General features: G+C 49.4%; 9 protein-coding genes across 9 annotated transcripts; 2 read left to right on the top strand and 7 right to left on the bottom strand.

Annotated features, from left to right (window-relative positions):
* Positions 1-1,748: 1,748 nt before the first annotated feature.
* F4807DRAFT_415991 (pyrimidine utilization protein A) lies at positions 1,749-3,860 on the bottom strand. The gene is made up of 2 exons (XM_047997090.1): positions 1,915-3,860; positions 1,749-1,845 (listed from the first exon to the last, which is right to left on the bottom strand). Exon 1 carries the CDS (start codon positions 3,462-3,464, stop codon positions 2,379-2,381), a length of 1,086 nt encoding a protein of 361 aa, XP_047856922.1. The 5' UTR covers positions 3,465-3,860; the 3' UTR covers positions 1,749-1,845; positions 1,915-2,378.
* Positions 3,761-5,399, top strand: F4807DRAFT_370205 (HIT-like protein). The gene is made up of 3 exons (XM_047995668.1): positions 3,761-4,194; positions 4,268-5,212; positions 5,336-5,399. Exons 1-2 carry the CDS (start codon positions 4,057-4,059, stop codon positions 5,072-5,074), a joined length of 945 nt encoding a protein of 314 aa, XP_047856921.1. The 5' UTR covers positions 3,761-4,056; the 3' UTR covers positions 5,075-5,212; positions 5,336-5,399.
* On the bottom strand, positions 5,192-7,082 carry F4807DRAFT_457896 (uncharacterized protein; the record flags this gene model as incomplete). The annotated part of the gene is made up of 4 exons (XM_048001113.1): positions 5,192-5,240; positions 5,382-5,563; positions 5,623-6,756; positions 6,822-7,082. The coding sequence occupies 4 exons, from the start codon at positions 7,080-7,082 to the stop codon at positions 5,192-5,194; spliced, it is 1,626 nt and encodes a 541-aa protein (XP_047856920.1).
* Positions 7,083-10,391: 3,309 nt separating this feature from the next.
* F4807DRAFT_415986 (class I glutamine amidotransferase-like protein) lies at positions 10,392-11,902 on the top strand. The gene is made up of 2 exons (XM_047997089.1): positions 10,392-11,019; positions 11,111-11,902. Exons 1-2 carry the CDS (start codon positions 10,627-10,629, stop codon positions 11,519-11,521), a joined length of 804 nt encoding a protein of 267 aa, XP_047856919.1. The 5' UTR covers positions 10,392-10,626; the 3' UTR covers positions 11,522-11,902.
* An 83-nt stretch (positions 11,903-11,985) lies between these two features.
* F4807DRAFT_415984 (WD40 repeat-like protein) lies at positions 11,986-15,196 on the bottom strand. Its single transcript, XM_047997088.1, has 2 exons — positions 13,713-15,196; positions 11,986-13,650 (listed from the first exon to the last, which is right to left on the bottom strand). The coding sequence occupies exons 1-2, from the start codon at positions 14,723-14,725 to the stop codon at positions 12,639-12,641; spliced, it is 2,025 nt and encodes a 674-aa protein (XP_047856918.1). The 5' UTR covers positions 14,726-15,196; the 3' UTR covers positions 11,986-12,638.
* Positions 15,197-17,487: 2,291 nt separating this feature from the next.
* F4807DRAFT_457893 (uncharacterized protein) lies at positions 17,488-18,837 on the bottom strand (the record flags this gene model as incomplete). The annotated part of the gene is made up of 1 exon (XM_048001112.1): positions 17,488-18,837. One exon carries the CDS (start codon positions 18,835-18,837, stop codon positions 17,488-17,490), a length of 1,350 nt encoding a protein of 449 aa, XP_047856917.1.
* A 1,846-nt stretch (positions 18,838-20,683) lies between these two features.
* On the bottom strand, positions 20,684-22,445 carry F4807DRAFT_415945 (GroES-like protein). Its single transcript, XM_047997087.1, has 2 exons — positions 21,831-22,445; positions 20,684-21,724 (listed from the first exon to the last, which is right to left on the bottom strand). Exons 1-2 carry the CDS (start codon positions 22,262-22,264, stop codon positions 21,073-21,075), a joined length of 1,086 nt encoding a protein of 361 aa, XP_047856916.1. The 5' UTR covers positions 22,265-22,445; the 3' UTR covers positions 20,684-21,072.
* A 31-nt stretch (positions 22,446-22,476) lies between these two features.
* On the bottom strand, positions 22,477-23,880 carry F4807DRAFT_369859 (uncharacterized protein). Its single transcript, XM_047995667.1, has one exon. The coding sequence runs from the start codon at positions 23,537-23,539 to the stop codon at positions 23,063-23,065; it is 477 nt and encodes a 158-aa protein (XP_047856915.1). The 5' UTR covers positions 23,540-23,880; the 3' UTR covers positions 22,477-23,062.
* Positions 23,881-25,114: 1,234 nt separating this feature from the next.
* On the bottom strand, positions 25,115-26,065 carry F4807DRAFT_457890 (uncharacterized protein; the record flags this gene model as incomplete). Its single annotated transcript, XM_048001111.1, has 2 exons — positions 25,115-25,449; positions 25,507-26,065. 2 exons carry the CDS (start codon positions 26,063-26,065, stop codon positions 25,115-25,117), a joined length of 894 nt encoding a protein of 297 aa, XP_047856914.1.
* Positions 26,066-26,090: the final 25 nt, after the last annotated feature.

Here is a 26,090-nt window from a genome sequence, read left to right as displayed (position 1 = left end):
AGAATACAGTATTTGTAGGTATCTATTGGTGTTGGTGATATGGAAAATCGATAGGAGCTGACAGAGCTGACCCAAAGGCTTGGAGTGCAACATTACGAGCTGCCAATATCACATTTAGTGGTAGTCGCATCACTAACATTTCGTCATTGGCAGCTAGTGCTCCACGTTCCTGCAGGAAACCCTGCAGGGATTATGGCGATCCTCAGCGATCCGCATTTGTTTGTGGCCTATCATTACGCGGCATACAGAAATCCAGCTCCCAATTGGGTACGTTTCTTTGTACTATGGTTTCGAAATTTTATATACTAGGTAGGTACATGGAAATACTTAGGCACTGAGAGCTTTTACAATCAGTACAGTACATCGGTTGTTTGTGACTTCACTAGAAACCCCTCAAAAGACGGGGAGATAATGCCACGCGGGAAGTTGAATTTTTAGACAGTGATAGGTGATGTTAGATATAAGGCTCTCGCAAGAACCCTCCATCCCATATTTCAAATGATCGGTCTGGGGGGCGGCTATGATTATCGATAGTGCCTAGGGGCTGCAACCTTAAGCCAGTGGCTTACACCGTTCCTGGATAATTCCTAACTGCCCGCTCCCTTGTCCCTACTCCGATAATAATCAGAGCACAGCAGCGGTTTACGGAAGCATGTCGTTGGACGACTCGTTTCTCGAGCTCAAACTAAGCTTCGTACCGGCGGAAACTTGCATCTGTTTGTACTACTACATATAATCCCTTGACTCGATACGATTCGACTGATTAAATCGATCAAAGAACGCATTTGCCAATTATTAAGGCCAAGCAGGATGGGTAGGATCGTGCCGCACTAGGTATTCTGTGGTGCGATGCTGGGCATGTTAATATCAGAATTATACTGCATGCTATGCAGCTATGTAATATGCTTGACACGCGGTGCTGCCATGCCCAGTCAAAACTACCCCGTAAAGAGATCCTTGGGCAATCTCGGCTCCGATCTAAACCACCAAATTTCTATAATTTATGTCTACGTATATATGTATCGTTTTTACTAATGCTTTATGGAAATAACCGATGATATTTACGAGCAGACGAGTAGATGCTCGATCATAGACAGGTTACCAACCGCATCTACCAAACGTACCTACTGAAAGCCGACTCGGGCTGCCCAGAACCACCCCTCGACAAGGTTGTCCAGGTAATTCGGGATCAAAGCTTTTCGCTGAGCACAACCGATATCTGCTCAAAAAGCAAGAAAAGTTCTCTAGGTCAGTTCTCGAATCTGATCACACCGTACCTAGATAGATATCTTGGTAATTAACATGTCCTAATGATGCAAAGCATTTGGCCAACCAACATGGCCCAGTCAGGCCTGCATGAAACAACGCCATAGCACAAGCAAAATTACGGATCTTGTTTAGTCGCCTCAATTCATTCCCCTTACTCACCGATCCTAACCTCTATACTGCTCCACAGGTGGTGTCTCCATCTCCAATTCATGGCCAACCAGAAGAGAGTATGCATCAGCTGTAGAATGATCTAGCATGATAGTCTGGATATTTTGACCTGCCAAGTTGTGTTTCGAAACAACTTTTTTAGTGCGCTTTCCCCTGAATTGGGGGGTGATGCATGGTAAATAATCGAGGGTCCGTGTTTCATCGGCGCTAGGAAGTCGGATCGCGCGGGGGCCATTGCAACCAAGGCACAGCCCTACTGAGTAGGAGGTTCCACCTGCTATTTTAGGCCGTGCCTGCCTGGTTGTAAGGCCCGTTCGGGCGGCTACGTAGATCGGCTCTGTTCCGTGGAGAAATTCTGGACCTGCACTAAGGGAGCTCGGAAACTTTGTTTTTCTAATTCCTACCTAGGTATTCTTTTAGTCCCTATTTCATTGGTGAGGTTTCAGTTTGTTCATTCACCTCACTGACCTCACTCAGGAAGAAGCAAATACCGCTAAAAGCAAACAACTCGAAATTCGAGAATCTTTGGAGTTTCTCAGGACGCTTTGATCTATGCTTTCCACAGAGTGTCGAACCATTGCTACTTTAAAATGAAAGGCGACCTAGACAGTACGCCGTGTAACAGAAATTGCGACTCCTCATAAGAGAATGCGAGAGAGTCACAAGCTACAATTCCAAGGGCGGCAAATTCTATAGCAGCACAAGTTTTGGAGATGTCGGCTTAATCGGAAAGTGTTCAGGTACCTACTCATTCAAGAGTCACATACAACTCACTTGTTCGAAGGGATCTTTTCATCCGGATGGAAATGCTGAAAGCTAGGGAAGAATTAATGTAATAAAATTATCATCAACATACCCAACCTACTCGGGTACTTGACTAGTCACCGCCGACCACGCGCGGCCCGAATCACCCATAAATCATATCCCATCTCACCTCTCCCTTACACCCTGCCCTGCCTACTCTTCATCAGCGGCTGAATCTCCTTGCCGAACGCATCCACGCCCGCGAGGAAGTCGTCAAACGTAAGCATGATCCCCTTCGTTCCCTCCACGCCCGCCACCTCGTCCAGCATGCGCGCCACCGTCGCGTAGCTGCCTATCAGCGTGCCCATGTTGAGGTTCACCGCGCCCTCAGGCAATTCCAGGCTCTTAGCCGTCGAGTGCGCGTCGGCCTTGACGTCCTTCGACGACTGCGACTTCATCCAGGCCAGCGCCTCCGCGTCCGCGCCCTCATTATACAGCTTCCACTTCGCCATCGCCTTCTCGTCCGTCTCGTCCGCGATCACCATGAACAGCACATACGAGCCGACGTCGCGGCCCGTCTTCACCGCCGCCTCGACGAGGCGCGCCGTCGCCTGCCCGAACGCCGTCGGCGTGTTGATCCCGGCGCCCAGCGCGAAATTATAATCCGCCAGCTGCGACGCGAACTCGACGCCTCGCCCGGACTGGCCCGCCGCCACGATCTTGACGCCGCCGCCGTCGCGGGGCCGCGGCGACAGCTTGCAGTCGTCCATCTTGAAATGCGCGCCCTTGAAGTCCGAGGACCCGCGCTCCCACAGCTCGCGCATCACCTGCACGTACTCCGTCGCGTAGTCGTACCGGTACCCGAAGTACTCGTCGCCCGGCCACAGCCCCATCTGCGAGTACTCGGCCGACTGCCACCCCGTGACGATGTTCACGCCGAACCGGCCGGGAGCCACCGAGTCGACCGTGCTGGCCATGCGGGCGACGATCGCCGGGGGCAGCGTGAGTATGGCGGCCGAGGCGAATAGCTTGATCTTGGAAGTCACGGCGGCGAGGGCGGACATGAGCGTGAAGGACTCCAGATTGTGGTCCCAGAACTCGCTCTTGCCGCCGAAGCCGCGGAGCTTGATCATAGATAGCGCGAAGTCGAAGCCGTACGCCTCCGCCTTCTGGACGATCTGCTTGTTCAGCTCGAAGCTGGGCATGTACTGGGGCGACGTCGTGGATATGAGCCAGCCATTGTTGCCGATGGGGATGAAGACGCCGATATCTACAGTCGACATGTTTTCCGTATACCTATTTCAGTTGCTAGTGGTGATATATAATTTGTAAGTGTTGCATGAACTGAGGAGTATATCCTTTGTGAGACGTTGACCAAGCCACTCATCGCCTCTGCCACTACCCGTATAGTAGGGAATATAGTCGCGTACTCTTGCGATCTTCGGCGCATTCCATTGCTAACCCCGCCCTTCAAGTCCGGAGTGATAGATAAGAGCTCTTAGCTTGGCCGGTTGATGTGGGTTACATTCACGTTCACATGCGCTATACCTACCGTAGATACAGGAGATATGTATGTAAGACGATCGTCAATTATTATCTACCCGATCGTGCAAGGGTAGTAGACGTATCTAGGCGATATGAGATATTGCACCGTGAACCTCTTGCTTAGGGGGTTGAGTTGTGAGATAGAAGCTTAATTAGGTATGCCGAGGGGCGTTTTGGAGATTATGAAGTGCGTCCCCAGCTGGTATCAGCTGGCAAGAACACCAGGATCTCAAGTACGGAACTCCGACTGACTTGCAGGTGCTGATGATGTAACAAACTGGACTCAATGCAACCTCTCGCCAACCTAATTAGACTACGACAGTCGCTACAATGGCAGAAATGGCCCGCCCCGTCGCGCCGCCGAACCTTCCAGCACTCGTCAAAGCAGCTTTTGATAAAGCGCGAGTCAACGGCGACGTAACGTATTACCCGACACAAGCCGCCGTCTTGACGGCCGGTTCTATTGCTGTAAGCCCCGCATATTTCTCATCAAGCCCCCCTGACCCGTACTATAGCAATCACTAACTGCCCATCCGTATAGTTCCAGCTTCGCTATGCGCCCTCTCTCGCCTTCAAGCCCAAAGCGCCAAAACCCAAAGAACCCAATGGAAAACCGTTCAATCCCTTCGAGAATCCCACCCCAGCTATGCTCGTTGCCGAGCTGCCACCATCCCACAGACTAGTCCTGAACAAATTCGCCATCGTGCCGGAGCACTTCATCCTCATTACCAAGGAGTTCAAGCCGCAGACGCACGTTCTCGAGAAGGAGGATATAGACGCGACGTGGGCCTGCATCCAGGCCTACGGTGAGGATCTGTTCGCGTTCTTCAATTCGGGGCCGCATTCCGGAGCTAGCCAGCCGCATCGGCATCTGCAGCTGCTATCTATCAAACGTATGCGAGACGGGCTAGAAGACGTAGAACATGGCAGCCAATGGAGCGTGCTGGCGGAGACGCTCGCCGGGCTTAGCAGAAAACAGCTACCTTTCAATGTCTTTACGACGAGCATGCGTCCAGATATGAGCGCCGAAGAGAGGCATGGTGCGTACCTGGAACTGTACAGACACGCTGTGAAGGCCGTCTATCCGGACGGAGAAGTGCGTAGCGAGGGCGAGGCCCAGATCAGCTACAACTTCGCAATGACGAGCAGTATTATGGCTTTGTGTCCGAGAACAGCGGAGGGTGTGATGCTCAAGAAAAAGACCGGCGAAGATATTGGTCAAGTATCGCTCAATGGAACGGTTCTAGCTGGCACCGCGCTTGTCAAGAATCAAGCTGAATGGGATGCTTTAAGAGAAGATCCTAGCACGTTACTCGATGTCCTTAAAGGAATTGGCTTGCCTCCCTAGGAGAAGTTAACAAACAGTCAAATACAGTCATGGGATTTGTGAATAGTTACTAAAAATCCGATTAGAGGGTTGGCTCGCAGTTATTGTATTCTCCTTGCTACCTAAGATAGCAAGGCCCTATGTTGATGTCCCGTCGTTGTAAGTACACACCTGTCCTTTGCTTTTTCTACATCCATTAATTACATCTCCCAAATCATAATACACACATGTTTGTAGGCCCCTATCATACATACTCAAAGCTAACACGCATACTTTACTCAGTCCGGCCCCATTTATTGTGATAACCAAGTAGTCAGCCTGAGCTCACTTCATTCCCGTCTTGCCCTCTTCCACCAGCTCCTTCCACTTTCTGTGGCATGTAGCGCTGCCGAACTGGTACGAGCCGCCGTTCTTTACGATGTATTCAGAGATCTGTCCCCATGGTGCTTTAGTCGGCATGCTATCCTCGCCGCGACATAACTTTCGGACTGCCTTCTTGAGCAGGCGGATCTATAACCACCCGATTAGTGAAACCTGAAAGTAGCCCGCTATCCGACTGAGAAACTCACGTCGTTGTCTCGCCACTCCGGCTTCCTCACCCGCGCCTCTTTGTCCTTGGTCAGTGTTCGGAAGCGTCCTCTCAATGTCGACTCGGCTTCGGTGAAGTTCCCCTTCTTGCGGATCTCGCGATACGTCAAGCCCTCCCTCTTCGCCCTAACTAGGAATTCGTCTTTGGCAGAGCGAGTTTCCTCAATTAGTCTCATGTCGCCATTTCCCTGGGAAGAAGGGACAGGGGAAGCTTCGAATTCGTATGTTGTGCTGCTCTGTGGTTCCTGTATCTCCTGAGATACCTTGGGCTTTTGAGGCAACTCTAGTTGCCCCGAGGGCAGTTGTGGAGGAGCTTGCTTCTTGTCTCTCGACTTTGATGCGAAAGGAGCCGTCGGTAACGAGCGCGGTTTCATTGGCTTGCTTGGAAGTTCTTTACGTGGCTTGTGGACTTGTCGATTGGGATTGAACGGACTGCGAAGCTGGTGACCGAAAGGAGGGTTCCCAGTAGATGTGCCAACATCGGGATCGCAGCTGGCTAGCATATTGGTATGGATTGACTCTGACGATGAAGTATGGGTCGGCGACGGGTTGAGGCGCAGCATCTTGGGAGAAATGGTAGGAGGATAACCCGATGCCCAAGTGTTTCCAGAGGCTTCCGAGCCGGAGACAGAGTTATTCGCTCGTGGAGTTCCGATTGCATTGCTATGTGCCGCCATAGAATCTAGGGTCATCGCAGCCATAGCGTCGGATGTTGCCGAAGACGGAATCGACGACGAGAAGCTGCTGGGGCTCACCTGAGGACCCTCCAATGGTTCACCGAAGACGGGCATATTATGTTGCCATTGGTTGTCGGGTAGGCCGTCAGGGTAGTCGAGGTAGTTGGTGGTTTGGTTGGCTCCGGTGTTGTTGTACGCCTGCCAAGGATACTGGCGGGCGTCATAATTGGCCCCGAAGCCTCGAGCGTATCCGTTTGCTAGACGCAAGTTTGGCAAAAACATTTGCTCGTTTCCCGCTGGTTTATTCTGTTGAGCGGGACTCGGACCAAAATCCCTTCCGACGTTTACGGCTGAGACACCAACGGCATTCGTTTGGCTCCTACCGTATGGCGCACTCGCGTCAGTAACCGGGAAGCAGTCGTTATAAAGGTCCTCGGTCTGCGAATACAAGTGTAAGTAATATATTTCGATACAATCTCGAGGGGATCGAGTTATGATCCTACCGCAAAAGCCTCATCTCCACTATCCGCAGCCATGTGTTGGAACCAGTGTTGGTCGTCCATTGTCCGCCGCGATCGCTGCTGAGACACGTCGCCGGCCCAAAACTCGCTGAGTTGGAGTGGACAGTTGCTGAATCCTTGACAACAAAAGACAAAGACTCCTATCTCAGGATTGCTGCGAAAGTGAGACTCAGATGCAAAGATGTGGTCACTTGGTAGAGGATCAACCCAGGCAGGCTGGGGCAAGATCGGGTTAAGAGTCATCTTGAATCTGTGCCTGACGTCGATATAGGTCTCTGTCTTGCCTCCTTTTCGCCTCTACCACGGCCACGGGCCTCTCCTTTCTCCCCTTTCTCACCGCCGCTTCTATCAGTCCTCTGTGCGAGCCTTTGGGTAGAGAATACCTTCGATACCCCGCTTGGGGCTGCCGGCAGACTGTTCTGTTGTTGGGTATTCTTGCAGCTGAACCTAGCGGTAAGGAACCGGTGTTCTTGGTAGCGATGCAGGTCTTGTGCGGCCTCCCGAAGATGTGTCAGGAACCGTTCCTGCAGCTGGCGTTCTAGCTAGGACACGCGAAGCTATTTAGGGGTACATATGAGTATACGAAGATAAGTGGTCGATACTGCGATGATGGGGATGATGAATGATGAATGGAGAATCGAGTGGCCGCGTTGATGAGGCAAATATAAGTTGTTGGTTACAAGATAGGTAGTAAAGTATCTATACGGTGGCAAGTTCTCCGTCTACTATCCGCCTACATGAGATTGCGGGTTCATCTACTGTGTTTTTCTATGTGAAGAGAGGACAATCGAGGATACCAGCCTCCAACTTCTGCCTGGGAACATGTCGGGACTAATACTATCTACCCATACGATTCATTCTTTCCAGAAGCTCCTCCATTGTCTTCCCAATATGGTCTACGACTTAGGCGAGTCCTGGGGCTTTCTGGACTTCAATAGAGAGTGGGGAACAAGGGGCCGAAGTGGAGGAGCGGGAAGCAAGTCACTCAAAAGGGTCACTCGAAAGGGATTTTCGATACCGTCCATCATAATCAACCCGGTCCTCCCGCCACAGACTAATAGCACGAGCCTGGGAGAGATAGATGAAGGTTGTCAGAGCTATACAAGGGTTACCCTTGCGCTGTAAGTCTTCCTGAGGCTCTGACTGCAACAGTCTGCACGACAACATCTAGATTCTGCATCAGTCGGTAAAAACTGACTGTAGGCCGATATGCGTTGCTTTTAGTGCCAGCCAAAGTAGGTACCAGCAATTTCAGTATGCAACTCTGCACCGCATATATCTGCAATGGCTTGCGTTAGCGCTCAGTATACTTACGGTAAATCTTCTCCCCTGCATCAACCATACATATCCATTTCACCCCGATGGTATAACCTCTTCCCCAGCTTTATTCGCATGTTTGGTTTCACCTTTGGGCCATAACCTTTTATGGGACTTTGACAGCTGCGAGCGAGAATACGGGACCCTGCTTCTGTTGGTGTTATGCATTCCGGGCCTATCAACCTCGGGCTCGAACGTAATCCTTGCTGAACGTTGGTTATACTCGTCATTCGCTATCCACATCGATTAATGAGACCAACAGATCCAGGATCGAGACGGGAGATGGAACGAGTGACGGCCCAGATACTAGGGGCGGAGTATCCGAGGGGGTCTTCATTTCTCTGGCTGTGTTCGAGCTGCAACAGCGTCAATTAAGCTATCAAATTAGCCTTTTTCGAGATCGCTATAAACAATTCCGATATATCACTAAGATCTAAGATCCTTGCACCCGGGTGACCGGTAATACCCCCGGTAGGTAGGGCTGCACTCCGCAAAGGCACGCATGCGCGCCAGTACAGAACAGACTTATCCTGCGTCACTGCAGAATTCAAGCGCCAAGTTGTAGTTAGAACGGAGACCGCGGAGATTTTGTGACTTCGTCTAAGGTGGGTACGGCCTATCATCGTCGTGGGATATATTACAGGTAGATATCAACAGAACTGAGGTCCCATCCTGTAGATATTACGTACAGCGTACATCACTAGACGCTTAAGGAGATCTCTGACCATGGTTATCGGATAGTCCCGAGATGAAAAGACCCGAGCAGCGCCCTAATCGACGTATTGACCCCCACGAAACATATCTAAAACTTGGTAGATGAACGTTTGCCAAGTGCGGTGGGTGGCAAGGCTACCACCTACCAGTCTGCTGGTTCCTGGCCGTTAACCTTCGTTCCACTTCTCGGCCCAAAAATGCCAGATTCTGCTCGTCTTTTTAAGCGATGAGGTCCAACTTCACGCATATCGTTCGTCGCCTGTCTACATGCAGAACGCATGCAGTGCAGCCCAAGAATTCACCGATCATCAATTCAGTGTATTCTCACGAACCTCCATAGATGCACTAGAAACTTGCCTCTTGCAACCAACTGGCAGGACCATATTCGTTTGAGACATTTCCGCCAACGTTTACAGTCAACGAGAATCTGTGGCTCTGTGCGACCAACCTTCCTCTGCACGTTAGATTCCGTCTTAATCGAGCCTGGCGCATATCAAGCTCGCAGACTTCGGCCTCGTCAGATATGATAATATTAAGAGTCGCAGTAGTACCGCCCGTGCCGTTAGTCCAGTTGTCTAATTGGCTAAGTCCTAGCAGAATCAGGTCTCTCTGTTTGACGATGACGCATAGGAGTGAGAGCGGGCTTGCTGAGCTCTCATACGATGCCCCAGCTTGAATGCTCACTTCCAAATCTAGTAATATATCATTTTAGCATCCTGACCGAGATCCAGACTGTAGTTTCCCCGTGCGATTCGCTAGGTATGTTCTTAGTTATCTCTGGGGTCCAACCCCAGTTCAACCGAGGTTCAACTGAGGTCGGTGGGTTGATACATGGTATTGATATATATCACTGACTTATCAAGAAATTTATATTTTTCAGATAGTATAGGAATATCGATAATTGCGACAGTGTGAAATTTGGAAGCTGGTAGGTGTAAGAAGACCGATTTCAATGTTTGAAGCCAAAGCCGGTTATCGTTTGCAAGCCGACGAAATGACTATTCATGCGTAATTTGCTTTTCCTTTCTTGGGGATTCTTGTTTAGGGGGAAACCGGGAAAAGAGAACCTGGGATATCTAGAGAGAAAAATAAGGAAGTTGAGAAAAGAAAGTACTACATAGAGAATCTAATACTAGAGGCATCAAATACCACTATGCACCTCAGTTTAAACGTCAAGTGCAACCGAAACTAAACTCTATGTTACCTACCTAGGTAGACAACTTGGAAGTGAAGAAGTTGCAGTCGTCAAGTAGCAACTGCACTTACATCTACCTAACCCCTTGTTTGGGTTTAGCTTCCAAACGACAATCCGGCAACTAAGAAATAGCGCCAGGGCGGCTAAAGCTTGCCCCAGATCCCGGGTCCTCATAGTGCTCAAAGCTTCCTGCCGGTTAGCCAATCGGCATTCGATAAAGACCCATGAATTACCACAAATGGACTCTAGTGGCGCAGGTTAGTTCCGTCACGGAAACCTCAGCTCAGGTCAATGCCGACGCCGATTGCCCAATGGCCATTCCAAGGTTCTATGCCAATTCTCGTAGCTTTGCTGGCCGTAAAAATAAACCTGGAAACTGTCCTTAGAACATACATCGTACAACACACGTTATTTTTTTACCCGTCGAAACTGGGACGTCTTCAACGACAAGCCTAACGCTCAAAACCGGCATAACCAGTCTTCAACAGACATGCCTGATTCGAGTAATTGGATGATTTCATTGATACCCGCTCTTCCTGTTTTATAGCTAGCGTCCACGCGATGTCCTCTGCGACGCCCGGCGCCGAGCTACCGCAGCAACGACCGATCCGCATCGCCATCCTCCTCAACTCGTACCGCTCTCGCCTGCTCCCCGCCATCCGGGCCTCTTACGAGCGCACCATCAGCGCTGTCGCCCCCGACGCCCGGCTCGCCTTCTACGAGCCGGCCAACAAGAGCGGCGAGTTCCCCGACCCGGCACATTTCGACCTGATCGTCTTCGGCGGATCCAACGTCGATCCGCGGAAGTCGCATCAGTGGATCCTCGACGTCCACGCGTTCGTCCGCCGCCTCGTGACCGACTTCCCGGAGAAGAAGGTCCTGGGCATATGCTGGGGCCACCAGACCATTTCGCGAGTCTTCGGCGGCAAGGTCGTTGATGCTGCGCATCCAGAAGTTAGTCCCGGGTCTTACCTTGCTTTAGCTCATTCCATTACGTTTTATATAGTAAACATAACACGGTTTAGAAGCTAATAAAGGTCCTTAGATGGGCGTGGCTACCATAAAATTGACGGAGGCGGGAAGACAGTTCTTCCCCGAGGCAACCGTCGTAGGGTCTTTTAAGCTACAGCAGCACCACAGGCGCGAGGTCGCTGTGCCGCCAACGTCATTTACCCAGCTAGCGCACGGTAATCAGTGTTTGTTGAATAGGAGTAACACGATTCTAACGTTCCAGGGACACCCGGAGAAGGACGCCGAGACGGCGCGGTTGCGGCTGCACGACTCGATGCGGTGGTTTGGATTCGACGCCGCCATAGACGAGAAGGCTTGGGCCCGGCTACAGGAGTTAATTTTCATGGAACACGACGGCCCTGCCGTTTGGAAGCGTATTTTGGAATGGGTTTGGGAGCCACCGGTCTTGGGATCTGGGATTGTAGACAACCCAAGCAAAATGTGACTGCCTATTTTTCCACTTGTGACTCCTCCCATGAGCTTGAAGTGAGATTGAAGTTGATATCAACTGATCTGAAATTTAAAGGGATAGGCTTAGTCACTACGTTAGCCCAACAAGAAAATCTGGTTAATTTTCAATTCAAACTGAAAATGGAAGCATGAGCCGTAGCTGGTTCGTCAAGATGGTCTAACTACCTTTTTTACTAACTCATATGGGGTTAAATGAAAGTTAGGATGTGAGATGTGTCTATACATATATATATATACGTACGAACTAAAGCTCGGTCTGATCTCATGTTTCAGCTGAAGCCTTGTCTTTGAACTGAGATTTAGCCATAACCCCTACCTAGAAATATGATGGTGTTGTAGTATAGGTATACTAAACACAGTTGGCAGATCTCAATTGAAATCAAAGTTGACCTAAAAGTTTTTGCACAATAATGACTTTTCACGATACCTTGTTGAGAAGGATGTGGAAGTTAATATTATTATCAATGATTAGGCTTACTATCTACTAAACCTATCAGTAGATCATAAATGAGGATTGGTTTTTAATCGTGTTAAATATTTTTTCATTATGTACTCGAGATCCGTAATGCATCTGAGATCTATATGCGGCGCACCAAGTGTGCAATTAGGAAAATAGAGCCGCTGAAAAGATAATGAGGGCTAGAAAATAATCTTAATGCCTCTAATACCAAGATTGCAAGCAGCAAATCCGAACTCCTGATCTAGGCCTTCCTCTTTTTGTTTTCCTTGCCTCAAATAATGTAGGATCTAGCCGGATCAAATGATAAAAGTGTGCAAAGTTACAATACGACCGTCTCTCCGCTATCCCGTGAGGAGTGTAAAGACGCCAGGCTATGCTTCTCGATGCACAAAAGAAAAGTGTAGAAGTGAATATCTCCTTGCTTCGTCCGTGTTCCATACCACAAAAGGAGAACCCTCCCGAAACTCCACCGATCTAGGGGGAAAGTGTCATCGAAAGGAAATTCGTAAGATCAATTCGTCGCCGTTCAACTGCCAAAATTGTGCAGGACGACTTTTGGTAAAGCGATGCTTCAAACGTCTGATCGTGATTACATATTATCTCCACCCAGCCTTAAAACAGTCTCATCTTCTCATATGAAACTAGCGTAACCAGCGTCGCGGATTTCAGATCCAATTTCAGGCTTTCGAGCGCTCTCGAGCATCCTGATATCTGGAACATCGGCACCAAAGTCCATAATAAGAATTTTAGCATCCTGTCCGGTGCTGACGATCCGCCTGTAGTCGCATTTGGCGCTGAGTACCCAACTAGTATGCCAACCGGGGAAATCGAGGTGTTGTTGACCAGTCTCCATATCAAAAACCTTGATATCGGTATCATAACTACCGCTAACGAGACGGCCACTAATACTGTCAATGTGCAAACTGCGGACAAGGCTCTCATGTGCCTGTATCTCTCGAAGGCATTCGCCTGTGTTGGCATCCCAAATGCGAATAACTTTGTCGCTTCCGGCGGAAGCAACATATCGACCATCTTCAGAAAATTGACTGCAGGCAAGACCCTTAGTATGACCCGCGAGTTCGCGGATCACCCTACCGCTGTCGATGTTCCAAAGCTTCACGGTAAAATCCCCAGAGCAGGACACGAGAGTATTTCCCCGTAGCTGCACCGCATTCACGGGGCCGGTGTGGCCATTCAGCTGTTTAATTAGAGCACCAGTGGATCGGTCCCACACACAGATACTACAGTCCTTGGAGCATGTCACGATATGCTTGTCGTCGAATGCCAGATCAAGAACAGCGGCCGTGTGAAACTGGAGGCGTCGAACAGGACGATAGCCAGCGCGTACATTGTAAATGATGCAGGTGGAATCCGAAGAGCCGGTTACCAAGATATCGTCATCGTACTGAAGGCAGAGGATGGATGCGCTGTGGTGGATCGGGAATGAGACGGTGACGGGTACTGATGCAGTTACTTGTTGATTGTCAGGACATAAGGCGTAGTGCGTAGGATGGCCAGTTTGGTCGAATAGGATCGAAGTATCATTGACAGCTCGCGGCGGTCCAATGATGAGACGACATTGCAGAGTGTGCATATCCCAAATTCGAATAGTCTTGTCTCGAGAACCAGTGATAATCTTGTTCCTGTTCAACCGTTAGTAAAATGAATTGGACAAAATGACGTATGAAAGAACAATGATCCATACTCGTCGAATTGCTGGCAATAAACACTATCCGTATGGCCATAAAGGAAGATAGCGCGAGCCTGCTTCCCCAACTTCCACCGCTTCTCTAGCTCCTGTCGCGCCTTGTAGATCTTTTGCCAATCATTTCCGGGGCGAATCGAAGGCACACCAGCACCAGTTCCGGGTTGGACTGGTAGGCTGGTAGCATAGGTATTCGTCTTCTCCCTGAGGAAAGATAGACGCCAGACGTGTTGGTCCTGGATCATACCGTGCCAAATTTTAGATACTCTACTAGCCGTTGCTAGCTGAGCAGCATCCAAGTAAGAGAGAATCTGTACAGCAAGCTCGCAGGGCAGCTCAACTATAAAATCTTTTCTGATTATAGGCGCACTCTCTTCCGCGGGCTCGTTGATTTGAGATGTAGACATGGTAAATGTGATTCCGATCCCACTTTCGCGATCGTTCTGAGATTCGGCAAGAGATACTAATTCATGGTAATGGCGTGCGTGACTCAGCGATTCGTTCTGTAATACAGCAGCAGCTTTGGCTGCGGCACCCGTGTGCCAGGGGATGATGGGAGGCTCGAGACCATTGCCGGGCACAGGAAGACTAGGAAATTCGGCTTGTAGGGGGGAGTAGATGGTCTCTAAGGTACCGTGACCACCATACGAAGTTCGTGTGTGCCGGAAGCTGGCTGCTTGTCGTAACTTATGCCAGGTGGAATGTGCGGTGGTAGGGCGTAATTCGTTGTTATCGGCAGCGGACTCTGATCCTCGGCGTTCACGGAGAACGATACCTTTGAGAGATAGCGATGCACGCCGGATCCTGCCCTTGAGGGAATCGCCAGAGGTGCTCCCATGACGAGCTCTTCGGAACGGGTTCGTAGCTGACAATCTAGTAGCGTCGTGTTGATCACCGGGTTCCATGCCGGTGTCATGTGAGTATGAACTTGCGTTCGATGATGTTGAGGGTCCGTGGAACATGGTGGGTAGAGGCCCAGTTGGAAGAGGACCGTCGGAGGTGGACGTGACCATGGCAATGGCCAAAGAGATTTCGTAGTTCGAAGGTAAGCTGTGCTTATGATCGACTGGCTGGAGTAAGATTTTTTTTCTTCTTAGATCGTGTTTCGGTCTCAACTGTTTACGTGATCGGCTAGAAGCGAACGATAAATACGGGGAAGGAATAACGAAATAAAGAATAAAATAATAATAAACGCAAATGAGAAATAATAATAATATAGATCTAACGTCGGAGTGGAAATGAATGAGGGAGGTTCAATGAACGGACAGGATGTGAAGTAAACAATGCGCCGGTATGGCGAAAGAATGTAAGCTGTATAGTTCCTAACGTCCAAGGTTGTAGGAGTAACTATTGCAAGTCGATAATCTTTTTTGTGGCTGGTCGGCGAAATGTTCAAATGCCAGCACCCGCTGTTTAATTGGTGTGGGAAGTTACCTTAAATGTCAACGTACCTGCTACCCGGGATTCTACACAATAAAGCAAGGATACATAGGGTAAATTTTTTTAAACCAGTGAACCCCACACGCACTCTTCACGTACTATATGTAAGTACAGTGTATGTATGTCGATAGTATGTAGATACACGCTATGTTTTTATGAGTCCCCGTTCTCCTTTATTTGCCTCTCCTGAGTCAGACATAACAGTACATGAACGGACGCAAATGGAAAGGGGGACTAAAATCTAGGCGCACCGGACACTTGCATAGCGTTTCTAGTCTAGCTTCTAGTCTTATGTACGGTCTCTAGTCAAAGAATTGAATCACATTAGTTCTTCACGGATGAGGGCGGAATGGAAGAACTTTGCAGGATTATCCAGCATTGTACCTGACTAAGTACACCGTCTTCTAGAATTTCCCACTTTTCTATCTTTTTTTCCCCTTCGCGGTTTTTACCTATCATCCTGCTTTAAGTTGGGATCGACTCGCGCCTACTTGTCTGGAAGGCGGTGGAGTGGTCAATAGGTACCTAAAGCAAGACCATAAAAAATTAAGTTTTTTTCCCTTCTTTCTTTCTTTCCCAAAAGACGGGCTGATGCAGCTACGGCTGAAGCGAAAGTCGGGGATCCCGGTCCATGGACCTGTACACACCAACTCGTCTGACTTGCAGCACAAAAGCCACCTATGACGAAGCCCGGTTGTTTCTTCCAAAAAAAACATCATGGGGCATCTAATGAGATCACGTACTTTAAATGTAGCGCTGCTAATAGGACAGTCAAAACTCAAGCATAAATTGTGCTCAATAGGTAGGTACCTAGTATATAAGAATTGAATACAATGAATAACCCGTACATTGCATGCATCTTACATCATAATATGCTCTTACACTTATTTATCTAGGTACCTACATAGTAGGTATTTAGACTATTGTTTCAGGGCAGAACTGTGTTTCTGCACGTGGAAGGACCCTTCTTTTAAGGTTGTGTCCCTTGTTTCAAACTTTTAATGATTCGGCATTGGATAGAAGAATTGATAAAGGAATCTTACCAACTTCAATCTATGTACATATGTAGGTAAGATGATAGGATATCATTCCTACATATCCATAAGCAGCCACATCGGACTCCCGATGTGAGGAATGGGAAAATCTATTTCCGCGAAGTTTCAATGCACACAAGGACTTCAACCAATGCGAACATGTTCTGTGTTTGCTGAGCCTCGTACTAACATTCCCGCCGAATCCCAACTCCCGCTGGCGTTGCATACTACAACGACCAGGGCTTCGACGGATGTATAATCTGTAACCATTGGAGCATTCACGGAAAAATTCCAGCGGCCAAGCCAATTCGATACAATTTCCGAATTCACTGCTGGTTCTGCTTTGATTAGAACCATTCCTTGTCGCTTATAGATGGATCACCGATAAGGCGTCATTTAAGGGAGTCGCTCGTGTCTATGAGCAAAGGATCGCGAGCTCTCACTCATTCATCCTCTCAACATAAAACATAAAATATCAGATCCGTTAAGGCTGACAGCATGGATAGGTAACTACCAGGTAAGTACGGGTTTCTTCGTCATACCAAATCAGTCTTTTCGACATTCATCTTATTGCGAATGATGGATTCCCGGCTCGTGTCGAACTTTCGACTGGTCTTTTTACTGCGGTCCTTGCGCGCCCCCCGAGTCTCTTACATAGGTATCAACTCCGCATCACGAGTTGGTATGACAGCCGAATTGCTGGCAGCCCTCGTTCTCCTTCGTTGTCTTAACCTGCTCCCTGCAGAGTACAATGAAAAACTTGCTCACCGCCGATGGTCGTCGGTGCTTCCTGAAAAGCCTCTTCTTGCGCTCAGGGAAGAGTTCTGTCATCTGATATTCCCCTTCTTCTAGTACCACAATCCGCCATTCGTGTCGGCGGAATGGCGCTCTGTTCGTCGCCTTAATCTCATCGTCCACGAGAAACTGGATTTTGTCGTATATAGCCGCCTCCAGATCGAGGACTCGGTTAGCTAGATCCTGAGCGTATGATCTCTTATTTCTGGGATTTTGACTCCATATTCTCGGATGGCGTCTAGGTGTAAATTGGCCAACCCTTCTTGGTCATAGCCTCTGATTAAGACCAGCTCATACTAGAAAAACCACGGGGAGGTAGCAGAATACCCACAACATCACCATTCACAAAGAGATAAATAATAGCGAAATCGGTATGCATAACATTCGTCATCTCCCCAGAGCTGTACTTACACCACAGAACAGCCCTACACGTAGGTACCCTCCGAGCTTCAATCTGAAATACCAATGACTTTTACTAGTTACAAGCTGCTCTAAGGCAACATCCCCTATAGCTCAGGCAAAAAGACTGAAATCCTCGAATCAGCTTCCTTATCTAGGTACTCTTGGTCGAAGCTCCTAAACACGTTGCACGTTTCGCGCCCAACACCTAGCTTGTTTAACAGGTAGTAGACTGTCAGGTTCTTATCAGAGACGCAAGTCGAGACATCCTCAATGAAACTTCTGAATTCTTGCGCCGACAAGTCAATGCATCGACGCATAATAGAAGCAGTGACATCAATCCAGGCGGTGGTCAGGGCCGGGTTCAGTGAACCTTGCATATGCCGAAATTCGATCGTATTCAACTGGCTACGCCGAACCTTTCCTGCGAAATCAGAGGCCGCCGGTAAAAGTTCAGTGATGGCGACGGAGGCCCTGCGCGATTTTTTTACCTCACCCACCAGCATTACGAGGTCGTCCACTGTCTCTGCGCGCCATATCCATTGGATCTTTGCCTTGTTCATGTGAAGAGAATTTCGAACTTCAGTTGGGACGTTTTGTTCCATTTCATGTCTCCAATCTCCATTGTCGAGGTTGTCGATCCAGTCTGGGAGTTTGGAAGTGTTATCAACTGCCATGTTTGTCCCGTGTTGCAGCAGCGCAGCATATTTCCTCGCATCCCCCCTCCAGGTAGCATGTAGGTCCATCAAACTATCCTCTGTTACCCACATGAGGGTAAGAACCCGCTTGACGGTTAGCAGATTATATTCCTTTCCACTGATTCCCCAATGGACATGAACACTGCAACGACTGGAGCCATGTACTGAGTCCTTCCCTGCATTGATACTGACGGAGTACTTCGCTCGCAGCGTTTTGCAGACGGTCTCGAGTTCCAATTTCATAGGCTCGAAATCACGGTATCGAAATACCTTGCTGACAAACTCAAAACCGAGCCAAAAGTGTCCGTCTTCGGTCTCGGGCCTCACAGCCATACGTTTCCCATTCTTTGGGTCTGTCCATATCATCGTTTCCTCCGGCACGATAGTACATTGTTTATAGGAGCTATAGCGGAATTCGTCGAAGCTCCCCAGTCTCGCATCTTCTTGGTCGAGTTTAGGTGCGTCGTCATCTTTAGGATGGCCTTTCTCCCGGTAGGCTGTCGGTATTCCAGCCTCAGTCAACTTATCTGCGATCTCGACTCCGAAATGATGTAATCTCTTCATATGGAGTTCATGATCGCCGTTGCCGCGCTTGGCCAAGTCGTATGGCTCTTGTAGAGTCTGTTGGAAAGGTTGGCTAGCTTCCCCTGGTTTGGGATTCAGCTGCGTGATGTTGGACTCGCTAAGGTATACTAGGAACTCGAGCTCGAAGCCGAATGTTCCCACGTCAGAAAACTCGACTCTTTTCGGGGCGTCCATGGTAAGTGTCATAAATCAACAAGCTTGAGTACGGCTTTCTAAGAAACGCGAGGCTTACAATTTCCCTCAGTTTACTCTGTTCATTAAAGAGTATATATCCTCGCGAACACATTGCTGAAGGACCGAACTTCCACATTTTGCTCCTTTCCACTATCCTACTCACAACTAGTGGATACATACGAGGCAGCAAATGACGACTTGCTCCGTTTGGAACTGATCTAAGTCTGATGACATTGCAATGGTTAAGGTGTGATCTGCAGAAGCCCCTTGGCGCTGACAACGAAACCGGCGTAGTTCGACGTGCAGAATATGAGATATCAGCAACAAGTTAGCTTCCAATCCATTATTATCACGAGAACAACTCAACTCCCCCTCAGGTAGTAATACTGATGTTGTGGACTGGTAGATTTTCTTGCAACCTCGTCATGCAAGCTGGCAACTTCTTGTGAGCAGGTGAGCCACCACAACTACGACCGCCGCCACCAACATAACTTCTACCTACCACTACGGTGTGAGTCTCAGTTTGTCACATACCATTGTCATTATCCACGCTCTTATATGAATATTTGTGACCTGTAACGTCGTCATCTCTACTGTTTCTAATGGTGAAAATCGCCGGTTTACTCATGGAGCAGGCTTGAAGGGCGTAGTACGATGGAAGCGCTAACCCAGGCCTCGTATTTAGGACGCAATATAATATTGTAATGAAACGTCATTTACTCCGGACGGTCGAAGATTGTTGCTAAGCCGTACGGGCCGAGCTCCTGGACCCGAGATCCGGTAGCCAACAAGATCAATGATAGCTCAACTCCAACGACGGCAGTGGTCTATTACTCGGGCCGTAACTTATTCGGGTCCACACCGGCATGTGGAATCATTGTGACCAGTCTCACAAGTCCAATTGATCGCGCCGCGCATGTACGTGTATATGCATCATCCCGTAGTCAATACCAAACCTCGAAATGCCCGTACCCGATGCAGATCGCCTGGGTTTACCGGACGCGTGTTACCTACTGTCATGCGGCGCCGGTCATCCCAGAAGTAATTCCTAGCGTCGCACCGTATCATACTCCCGGCTCCTATCTCTGCAACGACGAGCAACGATGGACGATGGCTTGTGAAAGAGATATATCTTGAAATTGCTACCTAACATTCCTTTCCTAGGTAGCTACTATCGCATTTCCACGCAATTGGAGGATAAAAAAGATATGACCCTTGAAATTAGGTCTATGCCGGTGACGATCAAGATTCTAGACTCATATTGAGTCTTCTAGCAGTGACTGCGGTGTTGCCCTACACCATCGCTGCTTTACGACTAGAAAATAAGCATAATGGGTTGAATAGCCATTATAAACGTCTATGGCCACACTTACAAGGTATCTAGCCTCAGGGAATAATCCCCGAGGTTACTTGCGCCGCCATCACTCTTCAAAACAGTGTCAATGGTATGATCTTGGCATCTGAGGATACTTGAGGCGTGTCGTCAATGATGACCTACTATCGCGTGAAAGTATAACATTGCGTCAATGGGAGTTGGTAGCTGGTTAATTCGTCACGCCACTTGCTGCAGTAAGCGTCCACCTGCATATTCCTCCAATTGATTCGTTCAGTGATAATAGTGACAATGACTCTTTTCGAAGACTAGATAGATTCAATCATTTGTTTTCATATGGAAATAATCCTCGGCATACTATTGATATGCTTACCATGCTAGGAATCAGAGTATCCCTTTGACTGGCACAAGTCAGCAGCCGGAGCTTGAAAGAGATACTTGCTAGTAGGTTGGATCTATGAACCATCTCAATGAGTTGATGAAACGGAAGTTACTTAGTTTTACATTTTTTTTGCCTTATATTAATTGTACTAACAATGTTTTGAACTAATATTTTGCGGATGTGAGGCCCTCTAATCACTAGCCGCCGACTTGTGTTAGTTAAGGGGGTGAATATGTTGGTACCGCTCACATCAAGCCTCACAGGACCCCCATTATCAAATAACCAACCGGTCCCCAACCCCTTGCCTCCCCCCCTTGCTCCTATACTACAACCCTAGCCAGACTCACTAACAGTATCATAGAACGTAACGATTCTCTCTCTATTGCAGCATCTCCCAGACTCCGGAACAGATGCAGGACCTAACTACCTAGTACCCAACTATGCCCAACATACTATTGGTATCCGAATGCCCGCTTCTAATTTTCTCCTATCCTCACTTCCTCGCCCCTCCCTTTTCCCCTCACGCACCAAAAGCCTTATCATAATCCACCATCGTAAACCGATACTTGACATCCGTCTTCTTCAGCCTCTGGACCGTCTTTCCCAAGTTCTCCGCGCTGATCGGCACGGTCTCGACCCAGGACTTGATGCCCTTGTCGGCGGCGAGCTGCAGCATCTCCAGCATCTCGCGCCTGCTGCCCAGGTGCGAGGCGCCGATAAGACAGCCGTTCGCAATCAGGTCCTGGGGCTTGATGTTCAGGTTCGCCTCCTCGGGCAGGCCGACGCTGACCCAGCGGCCGTGCACGTCGAGCAGGGCGAGGTAGCCGCTGAGGTCGAACCCTTCGCCGAAGTTGTTGGCCGTGCTGATGATCAGGTCGAAGGTGTACAGGTGCGCCTTGTTCCAGTTCTTGTCGGCGGTCGCCAGGAAGCCGTCGGCGCCCATGGCCTTCGCGTCCGCCTCCTTGCTGTGCGACCGCGAGATCACCCAGGTCTCGGCCCCCAGCGCCTTGGCGAACAGCACGGCGAAGTGGCCCAGCCCGCCGAGCCCGACGACGGCGACCTTCTTGCCGGGGCCCGCGCCGTTGCGCACCAGCGGGCTGTAGCTCGTTATCCCCGCGCAGAGCATTGGCGCGGCGAGGTGGCTGGGGAGGGCGTCGGGGATGGGGAAGACCCTTTTTTAAGCGGTGTTAGCGAAGGTGGCGTGTTCGTATACCTTACCTATAAACCTGAGGTAGGGCTGGTAGGTAGGTATGTAATCAACGGTTCAAAACAACGTACCAATGCTCATGCGTCCTCACGTGCGAGGAATACCCGCCCTGGGTGACGATCCCGGTATCCGGCCAGACGGCGCCGTAGGTGTCGACCTGCTGGGTGCAGTAGGTCTCGTTGTCGTTCTTGCACTGGCGGCACTCCAAGCAGGACCAGGACTGGGCGCCGACGCCGACGCGCTCGCCCTCCTTGATGAGGGTGACCTTGGGCCCGACCCTTATGGCCTTGCCGACGATCTCGTGGCCGACGGCGAGCGGGAACTTCTGGTCGCCCCAGCCGCCGGTGATGGTGTGGATGTCGCTGGCGCACACGCCGCAGCACTCGATCTTGACCTCGACGTCGTGGTCGCCGAACGGCTTCGTGACGAACTTGTTCTTCTTGAACGTCGTCCAGGTCGCGGGCGACTCGACCTGGAAGCCCTCGTACTGGTCGTATTTGGACATACTTTATGATACGCCTATTATTACAGATATGATATGTAGAGGTTAGGATTAAGTACGTTACACTTTGTATGAAAGTGTATGAATTCTAGGTATCTACATATGTAGGAGGGGTTATGTGTGGTGGAATGTATCCATATATGTGTGCGTGTATGAAAGCGACATTCAACTCCCCCACCTTCTTTATCCCCCCTGTTTCCCCTCCCCCTAAGCTACCAAGCTAAGGGGCATTACTCCAAAAAGTAAAAAAATAAAAGCCACTGAATCATCCTTTTATCCGCAATAGGACATCCCGCCTTAGTATGGTGCTCGCGTCGGGATAATCAATGATGCAGTGGCACCGCTTCAACTTCGTAGCTCGCGAATGAGATTCCGAGCCTAACGTGAAACTAATGCCGGAACCCGCCCGTTTTTTCTTCAGTGTTGTCTCACATGGTTTAATCCGATAGGGCGTTGCCGAATCTCCCACCACTCAAGTCGTCGGGATAAGGGGGAATAAGGCGATGCCCCTCAACCCCCGATATCGTCAGGGCGGTATTTCATCCTACCGAGAGATCGGAGCTTTCTTTTTAAGTAGTTGGAAAATAGCATAAAAATGGGGATAGCTAAAGTAGCTGGCTTTGTGATGGCCTCGGAAGTTTGTTCGTGATGATTGTTGCAGATACATATTGTAGGTAGTGTAGGTAGATACAATGGGTGAGGATGGTAACAGCTTTGCAGTCTCAATGCTTGGCATGGTCGCTCCTACCTGAACCAGTGAGACCGATATCAACTTGACGATTACACACCACCGCACTCCGCTCAAACCGCCTTCTTGCCCTTACTCTCGCCCGGCGCGCCCAGCCCAACCCCAGCCAAGAACGCGATCCTCATCGAGGCGCCCAGGTACACGAACGGCACGTTGCCGTAATCGATCGCGTTCCAGCGCCGCACGTCCCAGTACATCCAGGCGCCGTGCGCGGCGATCGAATACAGGTGTCCGAAGTCCGCCAACAACAAACCGAACAGCACGGTCCGCCAGACCCTGAGGTCGCCCGTGGACCGCAGCACCAGCGCCTCGTTGAGCGCGAAGAGCAGGTACAGGTTCGCGAGCTGCGACATGATGATCGATAGGCCGAATGACACCGGAGAAGAAGAAGAAGACGTGTGCGTTGTCATCGCCAGGTACTCGTCCTGCCGGAAGTGCGCGTAGAAGGCGCCGACGAGCGCGGACGTCGGCTCGATGATCAGGAAAAAGGCCCGGTACGCGAGCGGGAGGACGGTCTGCCGCGGTGCCATGCTGCTTGCTCGCTCCGGGCAATAGGTAGTAATCTTTCCTTTTTATTTTTCTTTATGGTGTTTATGTAATGTGATGTTCGTGGTTGACCGCTTCAATATACAATGAGATGGGTCTATGTGTTTGCAGGCCCAAAATATGCCCTAACATGAGAAAAGAGACGATCTCCAATTGGCCAATTGGAATTTCCGTAACGATCCAAAACAACGGTTTGGAATAACCTTCTTCCCTTGTCTTCTTCTCTTGACTTCTTCACATCCCTTCTCCAATTGTCTCCTAAGGTTCTCTTCAATTCTGCTCCTTATCACAATAACCCATTTTGAGATCTCGTTGCTATGAACGGTTCATATTTTTCTATGTACGCTTCTAATCGACAAGTTGTTGGCGCTTCCGGTTATATTCGGCTCATTTTTATACACTCTGGAGGAAAGTAAGAGGAAAGACATAAAGCGTGAAAATTCGGCAATCAGTATAATATCGAAGAATCCCACCAAATATTCTGACTCGTCAATGGCTCAATTGGGAGCTGAGTGTCTTTGAGAGCAACTAAGCTAGTGCCTACAGAATAGGTTGCTTTACGGCGGACGCTCATCCAAGAATTATCTGTTCTATTTACAACCCTGGGCGTTGTGAAACACCTCACACCAACAGTCGCTGTGAGGTCGTTCGTCGTACGATGTATGGATGTTGGTGTTAATGCGCTTAGCTCTTAAAGCTCGGAGTGTAACACGGAGGCTGACAGGGGTTTATGTGATGAATCGTCAAGTACGCCCTGGCTCACGATCTTACAGCTCTGTTTACCACAAGAAGACGTCTCCCTATGGTACATGGAAGGCAAATCAGAATACGATTTATGGCTCTAGAGCTAGGTTGTGTCTGTTCACCAACATCTTGGGACAACTCTATTCTCGAGCTCCGTGATGTCAGTTTCTAAGGTGATCCTGCATATGTTCGAGTAGACTTCGGTGAAATACGAATTTTCCCCTAGCTGAATAACTGCATCTTTCCTGATAAACTTCGTCGTTTGGCTGGTTAGGTATCTTTGCTCCTCAATAAGCCCATCCTTAGATAAGCTGGTGAAACAACGGTAGTCCTACTTGATCATTTTTACTCAAACTTGCCATAGAATTGCAGGTGGCCCTTCTAGTCGACTCCAGTGTAAGATAGTAGACACCTAGTATGCCTAGAGCTACTGACATAAGCCCTAGGTAGGTAGTGCCACTGGGAGCCAGGCCAATTGAGAATGAAGCTCAGCTGGAGATCCGGAAATCCTGGGGGCTCGGCATCCGTTAGTGGATTCCTGTCAGAAAATAACCCGATATCATTCTAGAATTCATCCAATACACGTGAAAGTTATGACACTAACGTTGAACGAGCAATATTATGTGATTGCCGAGATAGGCTTTTGAGCCTAGATACCTGTGTAGCCTCGTCTTGACGAGGACCGTGGTCCTACATATATACACTAATTTTAGAACGTCAGATTGGTAATCCCCAACTCCCAACTCCGGTCTGCTTTGGCCCATACATGGTACGATAGACTGCTTTTGTTTTTATTCCGTTGCTAGGCTGAAAGATCATCGCTGGACATTCGTTGCCGGTGATGAAGGGAGCTCAGCAATTACAGGGCGTTCCGTGTCTCGGCCCTCAAGCTCTGTGGCTGGCGCTAGTAATGGGGCGTACGACTGATGCTTCTTATCCGGCGACACAGAGCTCCATCCGCTCAACTCGGAAGTATTCGAGACATGTCTATTGTCTCCATGCCAGGAATCTGATAGCGCTGGTGAGAGTTGTGGGTGGCGATACTGGCTATGGGTGGGAGAATAGGGCGCAAATCCAGAATTGGGGAATCCAGGGCTTGGCTCGCCTGATCGATGTCCATCCTGGAACGGTGACATATGAGGGGAGTATGCTATTGTCCTGTTAGCCTGATGTAGAAAGAAGTCGTAGATAGCGAGAGTAAACTCACGTGTTGAACCGCCGTACTGACTTGCCGCTCCGTCGCCCTCCTTCCCTTGTCTCTTACGTTTTGCCAGCCAACCGCATCTATACGCTAGGATAGCGAGTACAATCGCGACGAGCGCTGCACATCCTAGAGCTATTCCCAGTATCGCGCCCAGAGAAAGAGAATACCCAGAAGAACCTGCGGAAGGGGTACCTGTGTTGAGAAAGACTTGCGCATTGCCGTTATTGTCGCTCAGGGTTGCTGGTAGTAGGTTTGCCGTTGGGCATCCATTATTACTGCACGGGTTGATATCGCAGCATCCAAGGAACGGTGGTTGGTCGGCCTTGCAAGTATACCACTCGCTAGAGTTATGAGGAGCAGCGCAGCTCTGTGGCGATATACTGTCGTAGTGATCTGATGAGAAGGTCGCCGATGCCAAAGAACTCTGAGGACAGTTTCCGCTCCCATCTACACACGGGTCGACGGTACAGCAGCCAATAAACCGGATCTTTGCTTGGTCGCAAACGTAGAACTTGCCCTTATTTGGGCACGACAACCCTAGATCGGCGCGAGTAATTGACATTGCGAGGATAGATTAGGAATTAGTT

Source organism: Annulohypoxylon truncatum (genome assembly GCF_022578515.1).
Source record: "Annulohypoxylon truncatum strain CBS 140777 unplaced genomic scaffold F4807scaffold_7, whole genome shotgun sequence".
Classification (NCBI taxonomy): domain Eukaryota; kingdom Fungi; phylum Ascomycota; class Sordariomycetes; order Xylariales; family Hypoxylaceae; genus Annulohypoxylon; species Annulohypoxylon truncatum.
Note: the sequence above shows the minus strand (reverse complement) of the source record. Positions and strands in the feature narration are given on the sequence as shown.